Source organism: Nyctereutes procyonoides, unplaced genomic scaffold (genome assembly GCF_905146905.1).
Source record: "Nyctereutes procyonoides isolate TBG_1078 unplaced genomic scaffold, NYPRO_anot_genome, whole genome shotgun sequence".
NCBI classification, from domain to species: Eukaryota; Metazoa; Chordata; class Mammalia; order Carnivora; family Canidae; genus Nyctereutes; species Nyctereutes procyonoides.
Window position 1 is genome coordinate 14,887,221 of NW_026575037.1, and position 26,536 is coordinate 14,913,756.

General features: G+C 46.8%; 1 protein-coding gene and 1 pseudogene across 1 annotated transcript in view; one reads left to right on the top strand and one right to left on the bottom strand.

Annotated features, from left to right (window-relative positions):
- Positions 1–23,531, bottom strand: part of SMYD2 (SET and MYND domain containing 2) — a 49,698-nt gene extending 26,167 nt beyond the window's left edge. The window contains exons 1-2 of the mRNA XM_055319277.1: positions 23,229–23,531; positions 2,250–2,313 (exon numbers count right to left, since the gene is read on the bottom strand). Of these exons, the coding sequence (XP_055175252.1) occupies positions 2,250–2,313; positions 23,229–23,401 (237 nt within the window). The 5' untranslated portion in view covers positions 23,402–23,531. The remainder of the gene's footprint in view (positions 1–2,249; positions 2,314–23,228) is intronic.
- On the top strand, positions 16,126–17,172 carry LOC129505920 (glyceraldehyde-3-phosphate dehydrogenase-like; annotated as a pseudogene).
- Positions 23,532–26,536: the final 3,005 nt, after the last annotated feature.

Consider the following 26,536-nt stretch of genomic DNA (forward strand, 5'->3'; position numbering starts at 1 on the left):
GGCCAGGGTATTAGGTTAGTGGGAGCCCTCCTAGAGAGAGTGCCCTTCACTGTGTGCTCACAGATGAGCTTTCTGAGTCTGAAGCTTTGGGAAACTAAGGGGAGCCACAACGGCTACCCTGAAAACCCCACTGGACCACAATGGTTCATCAAAATAATGCCACCTACTAAGGCTTTATGGAAGATGAGTTAACAGCATGCTCAGAAGACTCAGAGATAACTCGGCGTCTAATGCATTCTGGTATTTTATATTGATGCAGTGATGAACTGATTACAGCTTCATCAGAGAAGTTAAGATCCATTTTGGAATAAGCGTGACTCACAAAATGTACACCATCAGTGTTCTCAAGTTCTTGGAATCCATCCATTCTCTGGAGTGGGAAAAAAAAAAAGTCCCTCAATTCTAAAGTAGCTGTATACTTTATTCTTTGCACAGAGTTACACTTTGGTCCAGCCTAAATTACTGTCATATTATTTTCTATATGCCCTCATACCTGTCCACAGTGTCAGGGTTTATAGGGAGCTTTCATAGCTCTCATATCACAAGGTCCCTAACATTTGTCAGGGTGGGCACTATTGTCTTCACTTGTGTTTGAAGAAAATGAGCTCAGAGATGTCCTGTGGCTTGTCAAGTTCATAGTGCTAGTAGGTTGCAGAGCTAGGACCATCCCCTTCTACTATACCATGCACACTGGCTAAGCCCTATGTGATTTTACGATCTTGCTTCTCTAAAAAGCCAGAATGTAATGAGTTAATTGTTCTAGAAGTATTTAACTTAAATAAAGAAAGAGGTAATTTATTGTGCCTGGAATCAAATCATGGAATTCCCGGGGCTCACTGATCTCCTAACACTGAAGCAGTCCAACCACATAATATTCTATTCACAACTGATAGGAGCAAAGTAGGATCTCTCCTCTTCAAAAGAAGGCACACTCCCTGAAAACTCAACTACAAGCCATTTATATTGTTGCTGTCACATAGGCTGACAACCTCAGGAAGCCTATCTTGGTGGACACAAGGGAGTGGGCTGTACACAGGGCCTGCAGAGCCAAGGGAGATGTCCCCAGGCCCATGGCTCAGCCTGTACCTCATTCCAGCAAGGGGCCATTGTGACTGGAGCTCTGTGGTCAAATGGGAATGCTCTTTGAATATTTTCAGAAGCCAACTGCACAGGGAGAAGAGAAAGAAAGCAACGAAATAGTGAGTAATCAGAAGTAGATCAGGGAAGGGTGGTGGAGTATGGGAGGTAAATGACACCACGTCTGGCCAGAGCAATGACAAAAAAAAAAAAAAAAAAGGTAAAGATTATGGAGAAAATCCTCCCTGTCACTTAAAGCCACTGTTTCATAATATTAGCATTTCCCAGGGTATATGAATAGATTTCCATTAAAAAAATAGACTAAGGAGGGTATACAGATGTCAAAGATCATATTCTCCCTAAATTCAAAGTAATAGAACATGGAAAACATTTTCCATGGAATACCTATGAACATTCAGTCGAACTAGACTCTAGTAGACAAGGATGGAAAACAACACTCCTAGGGCCTCAAAGAGCTACCAAGGGTTCCTCCAAATTCCTCCTTAAGCTTCCCATTCCCGTGTTATAGGATTCCCTAGAGACTTACCCACCAAACCAGATGGCCCATGTTCTATGTTCAACCAGCCTCCTGAACCTGCCCAACCCTGGCTGCTTCCCTGCTTCCAAGGCACCAGCCCCAAGGACAGATTCGGAGGAGCCACCCTCTGGCTGTATAAGGGCTGTGCCAGGGGCTCACCTACGTCTAGCTCAACTCAGACTGGGTTTGAACAGACCAAGGACAACGTGTGGCCTGCTTATGGGGATTTATAATAATACAGACCTGTGACAGTAAAAATTAAAGTATTTTAAAGATACCATTTTCACATCTTTCATTTGTCACCTCTGCAGTGTTCCATCTGTTGCTGGTGGCCTTGGGGGACAAACTGTCAACCTTGGCAATACACCTGCCTGCACCCAACATGCTCTCCTCATGTCTTTCCCCCTTCTCTGGCACCTGCATGTGGCCCCAAAGTGTTGCTATCTCTCACCAGCTGCCTGTCAGTCCTGGGCCAGCCCTCAGGGGTATCCAGGAACATCCTAGACCCAAACTAAGCTTCCCAGCTCTGGCTGCAAAAGTGTGCTGGGGATGCCATGACAAGGAAAGGAAGGAGAGTGGGGTCCCAATCTTCTTAGGAAACAAGGCCCTCCCTACCAGTTGGCCCAGAACCTACCTGACACTCCACATTGCAGTAAAATGCCTGCTTGCATCTTCCACATTTGGACAATCCTTCTTTCCTTAAAAACAGAAAGGGCACTGTAGTGGCGAGAGGCACAGAAATGTGAAGCTGCATATTTTATCATGCAATAATGAAAGCCATCTGGTCGGAAAGCAGAGCCAGGATTCACCTTACCTTACTCTCCCACTGCTAAAGTGGCATTTTTCCCAAAGGAGAATTTTGACCAGATTCAGCCCTTGAGTAGGAGTAAGTTAGTCAAACAGTACATGCACCAACGTTTACCGCCCCTGACAGTGTGAAGGGCACCTTCTAAACTGCTGAGCAGTGTGCTCTTTGGCTCATGAGCCTGGCCTGGGATACCAGGGCTTCCACATCACCTGTGCTAGTACTCAGTAGTTTGGGGCAAGTCAAAGGCTTTTAGGTCCTGATTTTTTCTCATCTGCTAAAGAAGGTCAGAAATAAATAAAACCATCTTGGAGGTTTGAACTCATACAGATGATTGAAGGGCATCCGCACGGGGGTGGGGTGGGGGGTGGGATGCAGTGTGAATGACAACCTGTACCACTTAAAGATGCAAGTACGGCAGAAGATGGAACGGCGTCTGTCAGTAATTCCAATGCTGCCCAGAAAGTGAAGTTTAAAAATAACGCAACCTCGGGGGGCACCATCTGACTCTTGGTTTCATCTCAGGGTGGGGAGATCGAGCCAGGCGTTGGGCTCTGCACTTAGCGTGGAGTCTCCTTGAGATTTTCTCTCATCCTCTCCCTCTGCCCCTCTCTCCATTCAAAAAAAAAAAAAATATATATATATATATATATATATTTATGATATATAGTGCAACCCAGCAAGGAGTGACATAATCTTGGATAAAATATTACTGGATGCGACCAGTGTCTACACCACCTTGTTGATGTACTGTACTGAGTGATCCTTCTGCCTCTTTTCTTTTTTTAAGATTTTATTTATTTGTTCATGACGGGGCGGGGGGGGGGAGAGAGAGAGAGAGAGAGAGAGGCAGAGGGAGGAGCAGGCTCCACACAGGGAGCCCGACATGAGACTCGATCCCAGGTCTCCAGGACCAAGCCCCGGGCCGAAGGTGCTAAACTGCTAAGCCACCCTGCTGAGCCCCCAGGGCTGCCCCCTTCTGCCTCTTTGTAATGACTTCAATACCCCCTTCCATTGCCATATTACTTCCCTGCTTCCCTAGAGGTCAGGGATTTTGTTGTTTCCCAACCATCAGGAGCTAGTGTGTTGTGTTAGATAAGCCAAAGCTCTTTTAAAAATTGTGAAGCCACTGAATTAAACCCCACAAGACAGAACCCTTTAAAAATGTGTTTGAGGCAGGGAATAACCCCAAGGTTAAATCAGAGCACTATCCTAGGCCCCTAGCCCCTGAAGCCGGCCTTCCACCTGCAGCAATGCCGACGGCTCGCCACGAGGGGCGCTCTGCTGCTGCCAGGGCGCTGCACTGCGCTGGAGGCCCCCCCACCCACCCACCCACTGCGATGCACCCCTGGGAGCTGATATTCCAGAATATACATATAATCACGCTGCAGAATCCTCCTCTGCTCCTTGTCGGCGAGCGGCAGTCACCACACTACTCCCACGGAATTGAGACTGTTCCAGAAATGCTCCTGCTGGAGCTAAACAGACTGCCTTGCAGCTTTCATGACAGCGCTCGGATTCCAAAAAGCAGACTGGAGAATGTGTGGGAGAAAAACACATCTTGCGGCTGAGGCATAAATAAAAATCCCAGAGTTTGCACATCTCAATAGTTTAAAAAGGAGCTCACTGATTTAGCGGAGTGTATTCTCTGGCCTAAAGTAACCCCCTTCCATTCCCGCCCCAAGGTCTGCCTGAAGGGATCCTGACTCTGACTTTGCATTTTGCAATAAAAGAGAAATGAGATGGATGGTCCCAGCCCTGCTGCATTTTACACTGAGGGAGAAAGGACGGAAGAGGCCGCTCAGAAAACAACTGTGAAGTGACATGTAAACAAGTGCTAAGTGATGTGGACCCTGAAGGCATGCCCAGGGGATGGAAAGTAAAGATGGGCAAAGCCAAAGAGGGGACTTTGAAGGTTCTTTCCAAAAACAGGTGCGTTTGGAAATAGATAATGGGTGGGTAGAGGCCCCCTTATGAAAATGTCCACCTGAAGCAGCCCTTCATTGAGGTTTGTTTTTGCAGAGGGAGAGGTCACAGAAGCTCTTTGAGAATTTGATTGAAGCTATTAATTCTCCCAACAACCCACCTTCTCCCCAACCACCCAAAGCAACAGAAAATTTTGTGCAATTTCAAGGGCTCTGAGCTACTTAGAGCCCATCCTCGGATACCGAACGGCCTCTGAAACTAGAGTTAAGACCCCCAATACAAAAGATGAGAAAACTATCACAAAAATATCTTTATTAGCTCTAGACCATACCAAAAAGCAAGCCTTAGGTGGCCCATCCTGCACAGAGGCAAGCAGTAAAGTTAATACGAAACCACAGCTTATTTTTAGCCTCGTGGTAACATCCCAAGGGAGAGAAAAAGCAAAATTGGGCTCTCGAGAGCTGAGGAAGAACTCTAGTGGGATTTCATGAAAGGCCTCATTCACCCTACCAGTTACCAAGTCCACAAGCCACAAACAAGAGACAGAAAGAAGAGGCTACCTTTTAGGTGTTGGCAATTTGTTGTGTAATTTCTAGAGTCTCTCCCCGTGGTTCTCAAATTGTGGTCTGTAGACTTCTGGGATCCCAGGGACTCTTTCAGGCAGTCGGTGGGGTCAAAGCTATTTCCAAAATAACACCACTATCTTGACATTGGCACTGCAGCAGGTGTAAGGTGTAAGGAAGCCTGGAGGGTAAAACTTCTAGAGCCTTGATAGAAATCGAGGTACGTGTCCTTGTGTTCTTGACTTCCACAGGCTCTGAGCAAATGGGGGAAAGGCCAGTTTTACTTGAGAATGTCCCTGATGAAGCAGTGACAAATAGTAATTGTGTTAACTCGTGACCCTTGGGTACGTCTCTCTTGACACGCTGTGGTAAAATGGGAAGAATGCATCAAGTGTTTCTTCTGCATCCTGAGGCATGATGGTCTCTCAGGGAAAAGAGAGAGCCATCATGTGTGTGCTCTCTTGAGCTTGACAATTTCTCAGCTGATGAGATTGGCGGGGATATTAACAAATGTGGGGCTCATTTTTATACGGTTTGATGAAATACAGCAAGTGGGACAATTTCTAGATAATCCAGTAAACCAATGTTTTTCAAATGACACGCGTATATTTTAAAAATCACGCATGGCTAAGAAAGTCATTCAAAGTGCAAGACAGACCAAGGCACTTCAACGTAACAGAGTCCTTTATAAGCTCCCTGATAGGGCTGCAGACTGCACATTGTCTACTCTTCAAGACAAATTCACTTTAACCAAGTTTTAGTGCTAAATCAAAATATATTCACAATGAACTGAGAAGGCCATTAAAACATGCCTCTCTTTCTGATTACCGATCTACTTGAGGCTGGATTTTCCCCACATATTTCAACCAAAACTACATAACACCACAGACGGAATTCAGAAGGGTACTTGAGAATCCAGCTGTGCTCTGGAAATCCAAACATTAAAGAGATTTGTAAAACTGTGGAACATCACAACTATTCTAATTCTTTTTTTTCTGTAAAATAGTTCTCATACAAATACATTATGTTGGCAGCGATAGCTGTTGCCATTTTAAATTAAGTACTTTATAATTTTAATTTCAAATATGGTAAATATTGATAAACATAACCCATATGAACAAAAGCTCTTTGGAGTTCTCAATTTTTAAGAGTATAGAGGAATCCTTAAGACCAAAAATATATGCTTGGGGATCCTTGGGTGGCTCAGGGGTTTAGCGCCTGTCTTCGGCCCAGGGCATGATCCTCGAGTCCTGGGATCAAGACCCAGGTCGGGCTCTGGGCATGGAGCCTGCTTCTCCCTCTGCCTGTGTCTCTGTCTCTCTCTCTGTGTCTCTCATGAATAAATAAATAAAATCTTTAAAAAAAAAGACCAAAAATATAAAAACTGATCTTAGTAGGTCTATGAAAAAAGACATTAGGGGCAGCCTGGGTGGCTCAGCGGTTTAGTGCCACCTTCAGCCCAGGGCACGATCCTGGAGACCCGGGATCGAGTCCCACGTTGGGCTCCCTGCATGGAGCCTGCTTCTTCCTCTGCCTGGGTCTCTGCCTCTCTCTCTGTCTCTCATGAATAAATAAATAAAATCTTTAAAAAAGAAAAAGAAAAAAAACATTATTCCTATTTTTCAAGATAATGAGGGTCCAGAGGTGAAATAGCTAACCCAACGTGGGCATTCAGCAAGTAGGTAGCAGAATCATAATTCACACATTGCGATGTACAAATTTCATCTTTATCATGCAAGAACGTCCTTCCTTGTGTTAATTGTGACAGTTATTCAGGAGGACATACCACATAGAGCAGAAATCATCTACGTGTTTGGAGAATCTAATAGTAATAACAAAACATAAGTAAAGGTGCTCTTGACTCTGGTCTGTTGATACAGTTCCAAGGACAGTCCATTTATGCCACTTTGTTCCAAAGAAATACTGGGGAGAACCCAGCATCATTCTTCAAAACGAGGTTTTGGGAGGGAGCGCCCCCACAAAGAGGGTTTCTCAACCAACTGTGTGACAAAGTAATTGGTTTCACTTAAAATGCACGGTAATGAAATAAGGAGTGTGTACTTGGTCGGTGCAAAGAAAGGTCTTCCCTGTCATTCGGCATAATACATCTACGTGCTCCTCAGGCAGATACTGGGCGAGTGCAAGCTGGATCATGTCCACTGGGAACTGGGTGATAGAATATTATAGCTCTCACAAACTACCTAAAAGCTCTGCCTGGCTCTGGGGCAGATGTTCCTGAGTGTATGCTCATTTGGGCAACTGCCTGGTCATATGTGTTCTTAACATACATCTCCCTGAGCCAGGCTGCCTTCAGAGCAGAGAGGGAGAAAAGCTAAACCAGGTACTGGTAGTGAAGAGCATACAAATCTACTCTGGTCTACTCTGGTATGAGCAACGTTAGATGAGGTGGGGCAGGGGCAGGAGAGGAGCTGTTTCCACTATCCAGACACCTGCCTCAGTTTCTGCCATAGCTAGAGAGAGATGTAAACTCTCTGTAAGCCTAATGGTTGCAACTCAAACTAAAATTTGCTGAGCTGGTACCTACATTGTGTGTGTGTGTGTGAGTGGGGGGGGGTGCACTTGGGTGAGTAAGGAGGACACAGAGAGAGATTTTCTGAGTGTTTGACTATTGCTGACTGAGACATTCAGCCGGAGAGAAACTTCATATGGGATATCTATTTTCACCGTAGGAACATACAAGGTGTTTGGAATAATCTCTGTTCCTACAGAAGACACAGCCATAATAAACCTTTCATTTGCAATGTAATCTGATCTGAATTGTCCAGGAGGTTTGGGGAAAAGACTGCAGAAAGAAGAAAACAAAACTCCTCTCAGAGAAAGACTAATGAAGGTCGCTGGAAGCAATAAACTGAAATAACCCAAAAGGAATGGAACTCAAGACAGTGAAGGGTGAATTGCTCCTAACCTCTCACAGGGTCTCCACCTCGGCAGCTCATGCCCATCTGGGCCTGGGGAAGGACCCAGCAGCTCCCATTCAATTGGTCTGTGCTGGGATTTTTCGAAGACTCCCCAGGAGATTCTAACGAGCTTGCAGAAGGCAGAACCACCAGCCTCGGCCTATGGCAATCCTTTCCGGTGGAGTGTTGTTTGGGGTGCAGAATTTGCTGACTACTGTTGAAAAACTCTGCAATGCAGATTGCTTGCAAGGTAACTCATCTTAAGAATGAATGGCACACTCTGGATGTATGAGGTTATTGAGCTATCTTGATGATGAATGTTAAGGAGAGAATAAAGTGGCTGACACTGTATTTTCTAACAATGACAAGAAAGTGTTTCAGGAGCCAGGTACAAGTTTTGACAAAGAAGAAAGCTGAGGCTTTTTATTTTTCCCACCTCCTCCTGATTCCTGCTTCACGATCTAGGGTGAATATGAGGAGTTACTTCCCCGCCTCTCTAGCTCAAATCCTTGCCTCCTCCTGGTGCCTGCAGTGCTGTGATCCTAGGCAAAGGCATTAAGCCTTTTCCTCCACCGTAAAGACACGATTCCTACCTCATAGGTTCCTTACGAAAATTAAATGAGAAAATACAAGCCAAGTGTGCTCCTGTCAGGCTTTTCATTAGCCTCCATTCTTGTTTTTGTTTTATTTCTTTCTTTCTTTTTTTTTTTTTTTTTTAAAGTGGTATCAACTCGTGAACTAACCACTGTACGAGTACCATCGCATTCAGGCTCCTATTTGCAGATTTATGCTTCTAAAGTCTTTGTTTTATGAGCAAATATCTACCCCGCTGTGAATGGAAGGGCTCTTTGAACTTAAGGAACAATTCCAGCCACAAAGGGAGGAGAGAAATGTTACAGAAAGGTGCAACTATTTGATGATCAGCGACTGGAGCAGCAAGTAGAAGACACGCTCCCGTCATTTTCTACCGGAGGAGACACACGCAGTGATTAATTTTCTTGCTTTTCAAATTCGGAAGCCACGAAGATCAACAAGTCGGAGATGTAATTAACAACTCCGGCTAGTTAATGCCTTGCCGCAGGTGCTGTGGGTCTGGATGAAAAGCATTTGATCCTATAAGCTCCCCCACTTTCTGCTACTGAAATGAATGCTTAGTGGGCTTCACCATGAAAGAAAGGGATACTGGCAATGGAGGGGGTTTGCAATAACAATTACTTTTAACTAACGGTGACAGAAGAAGTGACAAGTATGCTCTGTTGAACAGAGGCAGCCCCAGCCAAATGAAAAAGAGAAAAGGAAAAAAGCCCAGCGGCGCAATGTAACTTCACCGTGGGTTGAAATAAGACAATCAGAAACAAAGTTAGCCTCCCACCCAGAGAGAGTGGTTACACTAGCAAATTTTTATTTGAGAGAAATAAAAATTGGAGGAACTGTAGCAGAACCCTATTATAACCCTGGTCAGGGGACAAGGATAATACCAAGGCTATGGGGTTTTTTGTGTGTAATAGTGAAAAATGCTCCGCACATCACTTTAATCCACAATGTAGCCGTGAAACGGACCCACGTGCAGCGGGGGGCTTCTTCCCAGAGCCCCGCTGAACCTTCCCCTTCGCACCGGGCTTTGTTCTGAGGCTTGTTAAAAGTTAGAGCCTGGGGCCTCTTGGGGAAACGGGAGATATTTAGGGCAGTAAGGTGGCAACTAATAGGTTTTCCCAACTGTTGGAATAGGAGCCACGATTTACAAGGAGGACACGGGGCTCGGTGGTCAGGCCAATAAATGGTTGGCCCTGCTATAAAATGTCACAGGGCACGAGGGGGTGATGTAGGTCAAAGGGCAGAAATGTTCAGCTCTAAGTTCTGGGGCTCTCCAGTGACTGTCTCATAGTACGGTACCATGTACTTGAACCTTGCCGCGAGCAGATCCCAAGCATTCTCACCACACACACAAGTAAGTAGGGGAGGTGATGGGTTAATTATCCTGACCTTAGGAATCACTCCACAAGGTATATCAGATGGTCATGTTGTATACTTTAAATATATACAACTGTACTTGTCAATGATTCCTCAGTAAAGCCAACAAAACCTTGTAAACATGACTCCACGCATCCCTGATTCACTAAAAGTCAGCCCAGGCAATGAAAAAAAAAAAAAAAAAAGGCACTGATTTAGGATCTGTTGTAAATGCAGGCTCTGGTGGAGATGAAATCTGCCTTTGTTTTATAAATTACATTCTTTAAAGATTTATTTATTTATTTATTTATTTATTTATTTGAGACACAGGGGGAGAGAGAGACAGAGACAGAGGCAGAGACAGAGGCAGAGGGAGAAGCAGGCCCCATGCAGGGAGCCCAACCTGGGACTCGATCCTGGGTCTCCAGGATCAGGCCCTGGGCTGAAGGCGGCACTAAACCGCTGAGCCACCCGGGCTGCCCTGCCTTTGTCTTAGAAAGAAAAAAAATTTATGAAGCTTATGGACAGAGGAGAGAAATATTCAGCCAAAGGAACAGTGAACATGAAATTGCTCTCTGCAGCCGCCGGACGATGCCTCCGTGCCAACCTCACGTTGCAGGCCCTGTAACATCCCCAACAGTTAAACCTGCTCAAAGAAGGCATGTACGTACTTTCAAAACTCAGCACTTTCATTTGGAAACGTTTTCTATCTTAACTTCTGTGTGAGATCCGAATGACACTTCCTTGCTACTTTATACTTGTACTTCTCTGACGCCCACTGACTGGGAAATCAAAAGGAAGGAAAGGACTAACGCCTTTCTTTTTCATTTGCTCTCTCATAAAGGAACTGACGATAAATAACATCCACCGTTTCCTCCAGTGGTTCAATAAATGACAGATGCTATTGTTAGTTCTTTGTAATGAATTCCAATAATATTGGATTCCCTGATGACCTAACTTCTGCAACACCCAGGTGAGGAAATATCAAGGAAAGGGACAAAACCGAAGCCATAGAGATGTAGCTATTTAAAAACTTAAGCTGTGCCTAACAATACTGCTCACGTCAACACTCTGGCCACAGAGTAAGAAAGAAACATGTACAAATACCTTCAGAACCTATTGCTAAATGTCAGTTCCAGAACAGAGGTCAGGCCCTCTGCAGCCAAACAGGAGAAAGAACACCTTGTCCAACAAACAGGTGACCTGCTCTGAATCCTGCTTATGAGAAAATGCACCTTTTAAAACTGCTTACAGAAGAATTTTAACAGGTGACCTTCTCTCATGCCTTTGGTTTTATCTTCCTATAGACAATAAAAAAATTGAAATGCCAGTTTGTTGAGGTGAATGACTCCATTGTGGACTATACCTTGAGAACTCATTATCAGCTACTGTTTGAACAGATTTAAGACATTTTTCTAAAAAAAAAAAGATATTTTTCTTTCAATCCTTATTGATTCCATTTGTATTTTTGAATTACAAAGACCTTTTTTTTTTTTTATGATAGGCACACAGTGAGAGAGAGAGGCAGAGACACAGGCAGAGGGAGAAGCAGGCTCTATGCACCAGGAGCCCGATGTGGGATTTGATCCCGGGTCTCCAGGATCGCGCCCTGGGCCAAAGGCAGGCGCCAAACCGCTGCGCCACCCAGGGATCCCAAAGACCATTTTTTGTACAATAAAACTTTATACATGAAGCAGGAAAGAAATATGTTAATCTACCTTAGCCAAGTAAGTTATATTCAAAATTATTTTTCTTTGTATAAAATATGATACCAGGCTCTGGAGGAATTATATTTTTATAAAAGTTGAGCTATTTGGGGACATGAGCCCTTACCTTCATGCAAACGGTGATAAATATAAATATCAGGGAAAGATTCAGCATCCAAATGGCCTGAATGACACAGAATTGAGAGCAGGAAGCTACTCCTAGGACTGAACTCTTTAGGGACACAGAAGTTTGGACAACTTACAGAGAAAGCTGTCTTACTCATCTTTGAATCCCCAGGGTTAGAACACAGTGCCTGGAATAGCAAGAGTGCTCAAAAAATGTAAACAGTAAACTAACTGTAAAATAAATATAAAATAGTAATGAAATAAAATGAAGAGATTTGTGGGCTGAAGTATATAAGAGGAGCTTCATAAAAAAAAAAGATGCAGTTTGAGCTGGATCTCCCTGGAGAATGAACAGACGTAGGGAGGCACAAGAGAGGGAAGGGAATAATGCAGAGAAAAGCACTCACGATTACAAATGGGCAAAAGAATGAATGAAGACTGGCCCAGCACCTTTATGGGATACTGGAAAGACCACCCAGATTGTGTTTAGGGTGTAAGTGAGAGAGCAGGGTGGGATGATGCTGGTTAGTGTGGGAAGGGCACTTGGTATGGAGGACTGGAACACTCAAGATTTTGTCCTGAAGAAAACATGGCTCAATGAAGGGTTCTGTATTTATATGGACTCATTTCTAAGAATGGGCAGAGTATGTAGACAGGTGAAGGGACCTGTCCAAAGAACCACTAGTAAAATAAGCTGCAGAAATGAGACTATTCATTTAATGATTATTTACTAAGGTAACCGAGAGACAGGTCTCAGGGCAAGAGCTGGGGTGACACAGATGAATGAGATTCCTGTACTCTGGAGCAAGTGCACCCAAGGAAGTATTTTTACATGGTGCTATGGGAGCAAAGACAAAGGAGCTCCTCCAGCCTGCAGAAACCAGGACAGGACAGACCTCTACCCGGAGAGTTAGCCAGGCAAAGAGGGACAGCAGGGGAGACTCAGCATGACACGTGTGTTTGTATGTGCCCGTGTATGTGTGTGTGTGTGTGTGTGTATGTGTGTGTGTGTGATTGCAGGATTGAAACTAACCCTGCAGAGCAAGCAGGCCTCAAACATCACTCCTGGTGCCTAACCTTGGGGGCTCCCCAGCAGGCAGCCTTGACCCTACAGCGGAGTTCCATCAGGGCCATTCTCTGAAGATACATAGAAAGAGAAGGTGGAGGTGAGCTTCTTGTCCTGCTCTGTATTACTAAGTATTTTCTAGACTTAGTAATTGGGTGTTTTGAAAGGCCTGAATGTGTGTGGAAATGAATTAAATATTGAGGGAAATAAGGAGATTGTGTTTCTAAATTCTACATTTGAGAACCTGCAAGTTTTTAAGGTAAAAAAAAAAAAAACAACTTAGTTTTCCTTCAGGTGATATTTAGAAATATTTACTCAGGTGTTGTAAGTAGACTAGCTTTCATTAACTTCCAAAAACGGGCACCTGGGTGGCTGAGTGGCTGAGTGTCTGCCTTTGGCTCAGGTCATGATCCTGGGGTCCTGGGATCCAGTCCTGCATCAGGCTCCCCACAGAGAGCCTGCTTTTTCCTCTGCCTATGTCTGCCTCTCTCTGTGTCTCTCATGAATAAATAAATAAAATCTTTAAAAAAAAAAACAAAAAAAGCCTACCCAAAGCTCTTGAAACACAATGTGAGGCTGTCACAATTCCATTAGACCTCAGTATTTGATCAAAGCTCGCCCTTGGTCTGCAGAAGTCAGGAACTAGGGTGCATGGTTAGCTGAACTGTCTTTGTGACATACATGGATTATCAGGTTTCAACTAAATAAAAGAAAGAAGAAGAAAATACTCAACCCCCAGACCTTACTGCCCTCAACAACAACAACAAAAATATCTGCCGAAACCTCACAAAGTTCAAGGCACCGTGGCTAAAATAAAGATGAAAAAACCCTGCCTAGAATATAAGCTCCGTGGTGGTAGGGACGTTTGTTCCTTTTTCTTCACAGTTGTACCCCAGGGATTTAGAACCCAGCGAGTGCTCTGTAGATATAAATATTTGTTGAATACATTAAAAATAGAATCCCTGATCTCAAGGAGTTTACCATCTGCTCATAATTAAATGTCTCTTACTGTTGAGGTTTGAAGGCCATGGGAGGCTATCGCTGTGAGCAGAATTTGTGCAACCGAGGGATGAGAGCTTTTTCAGGTGGCGCACAGGCAAGTGTTTCCTATATAAACATCACCGCGGTGAGGGAAGTCAACAAAGTGTGAGCCCAGGACCTGCATCCCTGAAGAGTCTTTCCTGGTACTCAGAGATTAGAGAGAAAGGGCTCCTTCTGTCCAAGGTCTTTTTCTTTTGCTGCAAATTGCAATATGATTCCTTTCGAGTGCCAGGATATAAAATCCTTGAGATTTGTATTTGGCTTCCCCGAAAACCTGTATCATGATGGTCAGCCAGATTTTCTCTCTACCTCCCTCCCCCAGGATACGCCTATGCCCTGGTGTGAAATTCGCTTCTCTGCTGAGTTGCCTTGATTTCCCCACTTCTCTGCGGGGGGGGGGGGGGGGGGGACACTCACCTGGGCGCTGACACCCCTGGGGAATCACAGTGCACTTGCTGATGCGCACCAGTGTCAGCTACCATAGCAAGCACTCGTTTGGGATTCCAGGGACCATCACCTCGCCAAAGGTAAGCGTGTCCAAATTCTAGACCCCCTTCCCATGAAAGTGAATCGAATCTATTTTAATAACGGGCACGCGATGTTTCTACTAAGTCATCTGAAGCCCTCCGCTTAGTGAACAAGAGTCCCCAGATTTTATGTTAATGAACTGGCACAATGAGCTCCGTGCTATTTTCAAACTTTTTTTTTTTTATTTTTAAACTTTTGACTGAAGAAGACTCTGAGACACAGCTGGATTTTGCAGTGAACGCGGGGACTAGAAAGAGAAGTTATTTCCTGAACCCTCAAGACTTTTTGGTATTATTTTCCCACTAAATTGCATAATTCTGACCTTCAGAGAAGTCTGGAAGAGATCGGATTTCCTTCTGTTCTATTGTGCTGGTGTGAACGCCTTTGCAATTGAAAAGGAGGCCTCGGAGGGTGGTAGGAAGAGAGTCAGCAGAAGTTACACAGAGTGAGGTGCGTGGCTCCGGGACTGGTGAGAGCGCCCGTGCTAATGAGGCCAAGGTCACGGGTTCAATCCCTGAAAAGGCAGTGACTTCAGTCAATTCGCTGCCAGAGCACTGCACCCCTAAACTACCACAGATGTGCTAGGAATCCCAAGATGTGAGGTGGGGGATGTGGGTGGGAAAGGGGCGGCTGACAGTGAGGCTGACAATGTAAGTCCCCTGGAAGGGGATAGAAACCTCTAAGTCCCAGAACTGGACACTCTCTGGAGGGAAGGGGCCAGCACAGGGGGGGCCTCACCCCGGGGACAGCTACAGAAAACCAAGGAGCTGCCAGGCTGACCAGAAGAGGGCTCAAAGTCTGAATCTGGTCAAGTAGGACCATGGTGCCCTGCCGTAGGTCTAGTTCCCTGGTGATGATGGTGACACACATATTCAGAGACTTGGAGATAAACCCAGAGAGGGGCTGTCTGTGAGAGGAGCAGGAAATGGGAATGGGGAGTCAATCACAGAGGGGAAACTCTCCTAAATCCAATTGGCCTGACACGGAGCAGACAAAGCATGCCTGGAAGTGAGAAATAGGGTTACTCACTCTACATCTGAGCCCCCCACCCAAAAAAAAGTGTGGATGTGGGTGTGGGGATAGGGAGTGACCTTAGTTATTAATGACTCCTACAATATACAGGACATTTATAATTATTGATTGCCTTCCCGGGAAACAAAGTGGCATAAAATTGTAATTATTTCATATTTTCCTTGTACTGACAAGAAAAAGAAAAGCGATATTTTTTTTTACATTTTTTTTCTTTTTTTTTTGAAATGGTAGTATTTTTTTTTAATTTTTATTTATTTATGATAGTTACACACACACACAGAGAGAGAGAGAGAGGCAGAGACATAGGCAGAGGGAGAAGCAGGCTCCATGCACCGGGAGCCCGATGTGGGATTCGATCCCGGGTCTCCAGGATCGCGCCCTGGGCCAAAGGCAGGCGCCAAACCGCTGTGCCACCCAGGGATCCCAAGAAAAGCGATATTAAGGCAAAAGAGGTAAGTCAAAAGCACCAAAACAAAGTAGATGAGGCACATGGCTGGCTCAGGTGGTAGAAGGTGTGACTCTTGATCTCAGAGCTGTGGGTTCCAGCCCCATGCTGGCTGTAGAGCTTACTTAAAAATAAAATCTTAAACACCCCCCCCCCCAAAATAAAGGAGAAACCTTCTTTGCCATGTAAGTTAAAACAGGCAACTCTGCTGCCTGAGTTCTCACCAACTTGGAGTTCTCCTGAACACCAGCTGCTGCCAAACTATAGCTTTGAGACCTGGATTTTTCCAAAGAAATTTAGGATATGTCTTAGTACTTCTTAGAGAACCTTCTGACTGATAGTGAGTGACCCGCTTGTCCTACAGGAATACCATCCAGGGCTCTCTGCTCCTCCCCGTTCGACAGACAGCTGCATCTTCTGGTGCAGGGCCAGCCGCGTCCCCGAGACACGATGGTGAAGGTCGGAGTGAATGGATTTGGCCATATTGGGCGCCTGGTCACCAGGGCTGCTTTTAACTCTGGCAAAGTGGATATCGTCGCCATCAATGACCCCTTCATTGATCTCAACTACATGGTGTACATGTTCCAGTATGATTCTACCCACGGCAAATTCCACGGCACAGTCAAGGCTGAGAACGGGAAACTTGTCATCAACGGAAAGTCCATCTCCATCTTCCAGGAGCGAGATCCCGCCAACATCAAATGGGGTGATGCTGGTGCTGAGTATGTTGCGGAGTCCACTGGGGCCTTCACCACCATGGAGAAGGGTGGGGCTCACTTGAAGGGCAGAGCCAAGAGGGTCATCATCTTGGCTCCTTCTGCTGATGCCCCTGTGTTTGTGATGGGCGTGAACCACGAGAAGTATGACAACTCCCTCAAGATTGTCAGCAATGCCTCCTGCACCACCAACTGCTTGGCTCCTCTGGCCAAAGTCATCCATGACCACTTTGGCATCGTGGAGGGCCTCATGACCACAGTCCATGCCATCACTGACACCCAGAAGACCGCGGACGGCCCCTCTGGGAAGCTGTGGTGTGACGGCCGAAGGGCTGCCCAGAACATCATCCCTCCTCCACTGGCACCACCAAGGCTGTGGGCAAGGTCATCCCTGAGCTGAACGGGAAGCTCACTGGCATGGCCTTCCATGTCCCCACCCCCAGTGTGTCAGTTGTGGATCTGACCTGCCGCCTGGATAAAGCTGCCAAATATGACGACATCAAGAAGGTGGTGAAGCAGGCATCGGAGGGCCCCCTCAAGGGCATCCTGGGCTACACTGAGGACCAGGTTGTCTTCTGTGACTTCAACAGTGACACCCACTCTTCCATCTTCAACACCAAGGCTGGCATTGCCCTCAATGACCACTTCGTCAAGCTCATTTCCTGGTATGACAATGAATTCGGCTACAGCAACGGGGCGGTGGACCTCATGGTCCACATGGCCTCCAAGGAGTAAGAGTCTCATGGACCACCAGCCCCAGCAAGAAAGAGAGAGGCCCTCAGCTGCTGGGGAGTCCCTGCTTCAACTTAATCCTCCAACACACTGAGAATCTCCTGACCTCCAATTAACATCCCAGATCCCGAGGAAGGGGAGGGGCTTGGGGAGCCCTACTTTGTCATGTACCATTAATAAAGTATACTGTACCCCCGCCCAAAAAAAAGAAATACCATCCAGGAGTCTCCTATTATAGCTGCACCACAAATTTTCCTTCCAAACCTAGCCAACTGAACTTTGCACAAAGTTCTGAAGAAAAACTACGTTGAAGAAAAAACAAAGAGGTTCTACTCTGATGCTGTCCTAGCAGAGGGCAGAGAAACAAACTCTTTACACGTAGGTATAAGGACTTGGGTAAAAAACTCATCTTGGCTCTAGCACAATATTTTTAAATATTCCAAACCCACAAAAGGACCAAAATCTTGTGTTCTTTGTACATTTTATTATGTAATAATTGGGACAGCCCGAGTGGCTAAGTGGTTTAGTGCCGCCTTGAGCCCAGGGCCTGATCCTGGAGACTTGGGATCGAGTCCCACATTGGGCTCTCTGCATGGAGCCTGCTTCTCCCTCTGCCTGTGTCTCTGTCCCTCTCTCTCTCTTTCTATCTTATGAATAAATAAATAAAATCTTTAAAAAATTATATAATAATTGGTATATACAAAAAAATATATATAGCTCTTGAGCAAATTCCAAGGCACTGTAATGAAGACATCTCTGAACTCCTTCCTAGTAGCCTAAGATACAGATCGAAGATAACTCAATCCATGTATTTGTTCAACTTTTAGAAATAGTAGTTTGTTGTGTTAACGACTGGGGGAAGAGGATGCAAAAGAAAAGAGGTATCAGAAATAGCATTCACTCCAGGAGAAATCAGAGTTCAGTGAAATGAGTCCCAGTCCCAGTGTCCAGGGGTGAACAACACAGTAGCTTCAGGCCAAAAGGGGTAGGGGAAGGTAGGGGACCCACACTCAGGAATAGAAAGACATGGCTCAGGCCGTGAAGGGCACAGAGACTGGCCCTTTAGCACACACTCAATAAACATCTGACCAAAAATATGTGAGATTCAAGGAAACCACTTCATCTCTCCGACAGTTTTTTCCTACGTGCAGTGGGGTAAAGTTCCCTCTACACGAGCCATCCTAAGGAGGATCAAAAGAAGAATGAATCTGGAAATGCTTTATGAGCTGCAAAGAGCAACATGATTTTAAGGAATGTCATTTTATGGGATCTTCAGATATTTCTGATGGAGAGGATTTTGTGCAATTGCTTTTGGGAAGGAAAAGTATTAGATGGTGGTTTTAACTCACCAGGGTTTGAATTTCACTTCAGCATATCCTGCTGCTGTTCTGTCTCTTTCATGTCAAATCATTTCCAACCATACAGCTTGGTCCCAGAGCCCCTATAAGCTGTAACAAGAGTTATGTTCCCTGCATATGAAAAATACGTGTGTCATGGCGCTTGCCACATCTAAAGTCTTAAAGGACTGTTCTTGGCCACATCTGAATCGTGCAAAAATTAAAGAGCAGACAGGAGCGGTGACAGGCTTGCTGTGCACAAAATTCTGTTTGCCTCCATTTCTTTTCTCAAATATTTGCTTAGTCTCCAGGCAAAAGACTATTAATGCTTCTAAGCACTTTGGAGCCAGAAAATCTTTAAAAAAAAAAAAAAGTTTACTTATGTAGGTTCATTATATCATTTCCATTAGGTTTTAAAAAACAGTGAAATCCGTCAATATTCTGGGGGACCTGGGGGCTGAGAACTGCTGCTTTTAGCTCTGGGTAAATGTGCCATCTGAAGGATGACTCTACTGATCAACAATTTCCAGTATTTCCTTCCTAGTACCTACCCCCCAACCCCACCATGATAAAAATGTCCCTGACACTGCAATATTTTATCACCCTCTGTAACATTTAGTACAAGCCAGACTGCCAGGCGGACTGTGACAGCTTACTCTATGTTTAGGGCCTTACTAAGTACTTGACTTCTAATGCCTTGTAATTCAAAGCTCTGGAGGCAGGTATTCATGTGAACAATGTAAACATAAAGGAACCCAGTTGTTCAAAGACATTAAGTAATTTTGCTTAAAGACAAAACATCAGGAAGGAAGGAAGCCAGAACTCAAACCAAGTCAATCTGGCACCAGAGTCTCTGCTTTGCCCTCTCTGAATAAATGAAAATTTGAAATATTCTAATATTGAAAGTGACAATATAATCTCATTACCTGATGTATTGACGGCTGAATTTTGTTTTATTTAATATCACTTTTTAGAGAAAACCCGTTGTCTGTACATCGTAATCTTACTGCCCATTTTTAAGACAAAATACTTGTGAAAAGGAGCGCTATTAGAGCATGTGTCTAATTTTTCATTCAGAAAGCAAGATAATTTGAGAACGTCTGAAGTCATTCTTCCCCTTAGAGACTCAACAATTCTCAGAGAATGTTCTGGGAATAAACAGAATCACACCAGCCCTTGGGGATGACTCCCCCCTGCTCTGAGGGGCAGTTTCAGGTGGTCAGCCCGAGGGTTCTTTCGGAGAACCTTAAGGCTTCTTGAGAAAACAGTTCATGACTCTTAGGAGCCAAGAGTTCATGGCTCTTAATATTAATTAAAATCAACTAAATATTACTTTGACAGTCTGGTAAAGCAATGGGTTAGACAGGATGAATAGTACTACAGGGTAAATCTGTGAGACATCTTTACAACTGCTGAAACAGGACATCTCGACCATACTGTTTTGCTCATGCAAGCATTTTAATTTTTAAAACCACTCTGAGCCAGGCATGACATAAATTTCCTGAAATTGGGTTCTAAGAGCTCTTTTGCAAGGAGGCTAAGTGGGCCTTCGTACTTTTCCCCCATACTCGGAATGAACCAACAAAAAAGGCAATATTCTGGCCCTTAAATGACCCACGACCAAGAAAATAAAACCTCAAGAGGAGACATCTTCCCAACTGAGGAACTGTACACAGAATGAATATTCAGATGGAACGCTGGGTTACAGCAGATTTTTCCTTTTTTGAGACCAATTAACAAAGTGTTAAAATATGTTAAGTACTAAGTATGAAATATAACATAAAAGTATCTGCCACAGAAAGGTGGCTAATGGCCAAAAAGTAAGTGTGTGTTTGTGCGCATGTGTGTATGTGTGTGTGTACACAAAATGTATCTCATAGGTGTGACAGGGACAGCTCCCAATTGGAAAACATTTATATTTTTAGGAGTTGCCTTCTAGAAGCTGAGGCAACATAAATATCCTCCTAAGGATATTGGGAGATATCCAAACTGAGAAAATGTGTACAAATTTAAAATCCTCAGAAACAAACTTTTGTCTGAATTGTGTCAACGATAAGAATTCCCATTCCACTGTGACCTGAGAAACTTTGCTTTTTCAATGTATAGAATAGACTTATTACTGCAGAAATCACCTATTTCCCTTCAAAATAAGTTAAACCCAAATACAATTACTATGACAATGAGACCCTCCACTGGCTCACTTATCTTAAGCAATATTGTTTATGATAAACTTCAAGCACAAGAAAGGATAAGAAATAGTTTGGTTTCTTTTTTTCCCCCCTGTGGGAGAAGGGCAGGGGGGGTAGGGAAGTAGCAGATTTTACCCGATATGCTTTAATATTTGAGAATTCTCCTCCTACTCCCTTGAAGGTCCAGGAGACATATATGTGTTCTAATGCAGCTGGACAGACTGGTTCGTTCTTAGACATAATCAAATAGTTGACAGAGAAAATGGTGCTACATCTATGAGAACAACCTAACCGCGAATCCTAAACTAATCGAATTTAACAGAAATCATGGAGTGGTGTACAAGGATATTTCCAGTTTCATAGGTTATCATGGTGTCATTATTTCTGGTGTGTTATTTTAGCTGATTTCAAATGACTCCTTGGGGAGAGAGAAGAAATGAACCGTGGGTCTTAATGGAAGTTCACCCAAGCCAAACAGAGAAAAGTGGCGTGGATGGGGACAGATGCAGTGGTACCGCCCCAACGCACGTGGCAGCCCTGGTGACGGGTCTAAGACAACAGTCAGCTACAATAACAAATGTTATTGAGAAAAAGGAAAAACAAAGCACACCCTGTCCCGTAGGGCAGGGTGATTTGTGGAGCGGCATCTGACCGTACACTAAAGTTGTAAGGTTGGGGGCGTGTACAGCAGATACAGTCAGGACGCTCACTGCTAAAGAGAAGCATCTCTCAGCTCCGCTTCTCCCCTCTGAACCCAGAGGGATTTGATCTCTAATTCACTGGAGGAGCGCACTGGTAACTGCCATCTGAGTACCTACTATGTGCCTGGGCTGTGATCTTCTCCCACAGGATGGACTCCAGGAATCACCAGGATTCCCGATGGAGGGGAGCACCTTCCGTGCTGGGTGACCCCGCTTTGCTCCTGCCACTCCAGACACCCACACTGCTTCAGACTCCGAGCCACAGCGAGGCTCAGAAGATCAAGGGACCAGTCACAGCAGCCTTTTTAACTTTGGGAAAACCCAATGCTCACTTCACTCAAACGTTGCAAAGTGGTGCCATGACCCTTTAGCTCTTGACTCACCAATTCAAAGAGCCACATCACATACAGCCCTTAAGCTGCCCACGGCATGATTCTGCGTCTAGTGCCTTTCCAGGTCCCCCCAAGCGGAAGACAGTTCTGGCAGGGAGTCTGGGCAAGATTACTATAATATTTAGCCTTTGTCCCTTCTTTCGCTATGTCTTATCATAGAATAAGGCACACGTGTCTGGGAAACCGGGTCCTTTGGTGTATGGTGGACTTGAGACCTGTCCTCAAAGGGTCCCTGCGGGACCTCAGGTCAGTGTAATCTGACCCAAGAAGCTCCATTTCCAAGATGAAGAAACTGAGATTCAAAGAAAGCAAAGCACGGTCCACTCTTCAGAGGGCAGCGGTAGGTTGGGTACAAACCTAATTCAACGCCATGCTTCGTGTCTCTGGAAGTTTCCTGGGCACCCAAACCAGCAGGACATGGGCAGAACTGGAGAGAACAGACTCCATTCCCTTAACCACTGGTGTGAGGATATAGATACACAAGCACACTTCCTCTCTGGGCCCGTAAAATGGAGAGAAGAGTGTCGGGACTCGGGATTTCGAATGTGCCTTTGGGGTCTGAAACCATCATGCAGCTTGAGGACATAATCATGTGTGGGTGCCTATGAATAGAGACCTATGGGAGTCTACCTATGTATATTTTTATACACGACACGCTACTATTAAATACCATTTCCGACCACACATTTTTGCCTAATTGCCCCGGAGGCCACGTTTTCAAAAGAAGAATCCCAAAGCGAGGTCAGGTGCGTCCCCCATCAGCGCAGCCCTTCAGAATCCCGGGGTGCGCGGTCAGTACCCCTCCGGCTTCTCTCCAGACAGCAGCGCGGAGTGAGAAGGAAGAGGAGGAGCCGAGTACTTTACACGGAATGTTCACTGTCATGAAGTTCCCAGAAGGAGGCGGCCGGGCCGGGCTGGGGCTGGGGGTGGGGCTGGGGCTGGGGGTGGGCTGGGGTGAGTGGGGGTGGGCTGGGGTGGGCTGGGGGCGAGCTGGGGTGGGCCGGGCTGCGGTGGGGGGGTGGGGGGTGCAGGACGGAACACGCGGCAGGAAGCCCAGGTGGAGGGTGGCGAGCTGCGGCTGCTCCAACCTGGGGCCGGGCCGCCGATGCACCAAGCGGGCAGCGCGCGCTCGCGCCCGGGACGCGCCTGGCTCGGCGCCCACGTCTGAGGCCAGGACCCTGCGCTCCCGGGTGAGCCCATCCGGCGCAAGCAAGTGGGAGAGCGCAGGCCGCGCGGCGGGCCCTCGGCGGCTCTGTCCCCACGCACGTGGCGCGGCCCGCGCGGGGGCACAGCGCGCCCCCCGCCCGCCCGGGGGCGGCCTCCGCCCGAGCGGCCGGCGCTAGGACCCCGCGCGCCGCGCACTTCCCCCGCCGCGGCGCCCGCCCGCCCGCCCCGCCCCGCCCCGCCCCCGCCCCCCCGCCCCCGCCGCCCCCGCCCTACCTGGCGAAGCAGTACTCGCAGTGGTTGCCCCGCTCGTTGACCGTGAGCACGTAGGCGTAGGCCGGGCAGGAGAAGAGCAGGTCCCCCACGTGGAAGGGCTGCAGGGCCCGCAGCCCCCGGCCCTTGCCCGGGCTGCAGAAGCGCTCCAGGCCGCCGTCGCCCGCCGCCCTCATGCCGGCAGCGGGGCGGGACCGGCGGGACCGGAGCCCCGAGCGGAGGCGCCCCGCGAGCTGTTATTGGAGAAGCGTCACCCAGAGCCGCGGGGAGGGAGGCCGCCGCTCCCCGGAAGGGACGCCGGCCCCGCCCGGCCCTCGCGCGCCCCCGGGGGCGGAGGGGGAGGGGGAGGGAGGAGGGAGGAAGGGGGAGGGGAGGGGGAGGGGAACCGCCGGCCCCGCCCCGCCCCTCGGCCGCCCGCCCCGCGCGCTTCGGGGCGTCCCCGCGGGAGGGCGGACGCGGCCCCTGGTCCGTGGGCGGGCGGCGGGGATGCACGGCCTGGGGGCGGGGTGGCGGGGGCGCAGACGGGCCGCCTGGGCCCCGCGCAGCGGACGGAGAGGTGTCTGCACCTTGTGTGCCCTGCCTCCTCCGAGACCCTACACGGGGTCCCCCCGGGCGCCCGGGAAAGGCCGAGGCCCTAGACGGGGTCACCCCCAGGAGAGGCCGAGGCCCTAGACGGGGTCACCCTGGAGCGCCCGAGACCCTACACGGGGTCCCCCCGGAGCGCCCAGGAGAGGCCGCACAGCGTGGGATGCGCTGAGGGTTCAAGGGCGCCTTCCCAAGGTCAAAGGCTTGGAAGCCTCCTGAGGCTGCAGACCTTCCAGGGGTCTCCGGAGTATTCAGATGGGAACCCTTGTCCCTCTCGTGGAAATTAATTACATGGACAGGAGAGGAAAAGTCAGGTCAGCCTGGAGCACTGAGTCTCTGCTTTCAATAAACTTCCTCTTCGCAGAGAAAACGGGAGATAATCTGGCCTTCAAAGAACTTAAACCCTTCCAGGGTTCCAAGTGCCATTGTGCAGCCAGAACCCTGGGCTGGAATTTGCAGTGGTCTTGATCCCTTGGACCCCTCCCTGTCATCTCAGGAAAGCTCATTTGGTTGCAAGTCACCCAGGATTTGGAAGGAACATGTGTAGCTCCTAGAATACTTAAGCCCAGAAGCCCATACACATGCATGCTGTTGGTGTCACTCCTCTGAGAAAGTAGGGTGTGATATCTGTGTTGCTACAAAGGATGGCAGTTAAGGACTGGAGCTGACATGTGTGCAGGAGAAACTCTTAAAAATGTGAAGGGAGACTTTAGCAGACAACACTTAATAACTAAAAACCCAAGTTTGATCTCAAATTAGGTTACAGGTGTAAGTTCAGGACTAGTTTAGCAAAGGGAAAGATGAATACAATTTGGAGGATATGTCGTAAGAAGAGTAGAATTTTTTGACACCTCGATACAATCCCTAAAATGAAAAAGCCTGTAGCCTATTCCTGTCAAGAAAAATATAGCATGGATACTATTTCATTTATGGTTTTGAAGAAGCAGTCACTGAGTTCAGCCACTATGTGCCAGTCGCTGGGATAAAAAGACGGGACAAAATGTAGGCCTGAGTCTTTGCATTTGACGCATTCACAAGCCAATGATGATTACCATCGGTTAGTACAATGGGCCAATTGTGCAAAGCACACCAAACACACTGTCTCATGTATTCTGTAACTGCAGCAGCTCAGTGAGTTAGGCATTAAGTCCCCCCTTTTCCAAAATTCAGAAACTAAGACTCAGAATCCCTTACAAGGCCTCAGTAAGTTGCAGAATTTGGTTTCAAATTCAAGTCCATCTGAGTGGGATACCCACGATCTTAACCCAGATGTCCCTCTGCATATAAACACAGCTCCCTGAGGAGTGCCCTTACTCCTTGAGAGGTGGCTTGTGCAAAGTATTCTGAGAATACAGGCAATGAGTGACAAACTCAGCCTGAAGAATGGCCAGGGCCTGTGCCACATTCAAGGAACATTTGAGCCTAAAAGGATGGGCGAAACTTGCCCAGGAAAGGAGTGGAAAAGAGTTTCCTGGGCAGAGAGAACTGCACACAAAGAGGGACTTAAAAGAACTGAGTGTGTGGGGATGCCCTATGGGTGATTCGGAGCAGAGCAGAGTTCTCAAGAAAGTAGGAGGTGAGGCAGGAACAAGGGAAGGATATGGTCTGGAGAGGTGAGCTTTGTCGCAAATGTGGTATGGCAACTACTGGAAAACGCTGAAGCAGCGGGGTGCCGTGATCAGTCCAGCGTTTAGACTGAGTTCTACTGGCAGCTTTGCAGATAAACTGTGAGAGGAGAGGCCTGAACACAGGCCCACCACTTAAGAGAGCATCTGCAGCAGATTTTTATTTTTTATTCATGAGAGACACACAGAGAGAGGCAGAGACACAGGCAGAGAGAGAAGGAGGCTCCATGCAGGGAGCCCGATGCTCAACTTCGATCCTGAAACTCAGAGATCATGCCCTAAACCAAAGGCAGATGCTCAACCACTGAGCCACCCAGACGTCCCACGTCTGCAGTATTTTAAGTGAAGGAGGAGGAGAGTCAGAATCAAGGCAGTAGCATTAAGGAGAGGGGCAAAGGTGTGGGGGGAATGCCAGTTTCTTGCTTGGTATATGGCAAATGGCAAGCAGACAACAGAAGGTGTTGGCTTTCTGGCTCTGGCCTGATCAATCTTGATCCTGATCAAGATAGGAACCATAAATATCCTAAAATTTGGGGAATGAGAGAGGCATCTTCTTACTAATGAGGAAGATGAGGCCCTGTGAAATTAAATAGCGTAGGCAGAGCTAGCATGAGGTTCCACAACATATTCATTCAACATTTAAATATTTATTGCATGGTTACTGTGTTCCAGCAGCAGTGAGAAGGACTGGTGACATAATGATACCAGAAACTGGCTTGTTCTGTGCCCTCAGAGTTTTGTACCGTCTGGTGGAAGAAGATGATGTTGATCAGGTAATGAAACAAATATAGTCAGTGGTGTTAAGTGCTAAGCCAGTGCCTAGGAGTTTTGACCTAATCTGGAAAAGCTTTTCGGAGAGAGTACTGCTTGAGCTACCGTCCAAAGGATGAATAGAACTTAATCAAGAGGAGAGGGGAAGGGACAGGCATTCTAAGCAGAGGGAACAGCATGTGCAAAGTTCCATTGGTAGGAGGAAATCTGACCTAGGAAGGACAGAGTGACTGGGGCAGAGCTAGAGGGAGAGTGTTATTTGAGATGATTTTAGGAGGTGAGTTGGTCTTGTTGGCCAGTCTACGCTGATCAATAAAAGCTCTGAAAGCT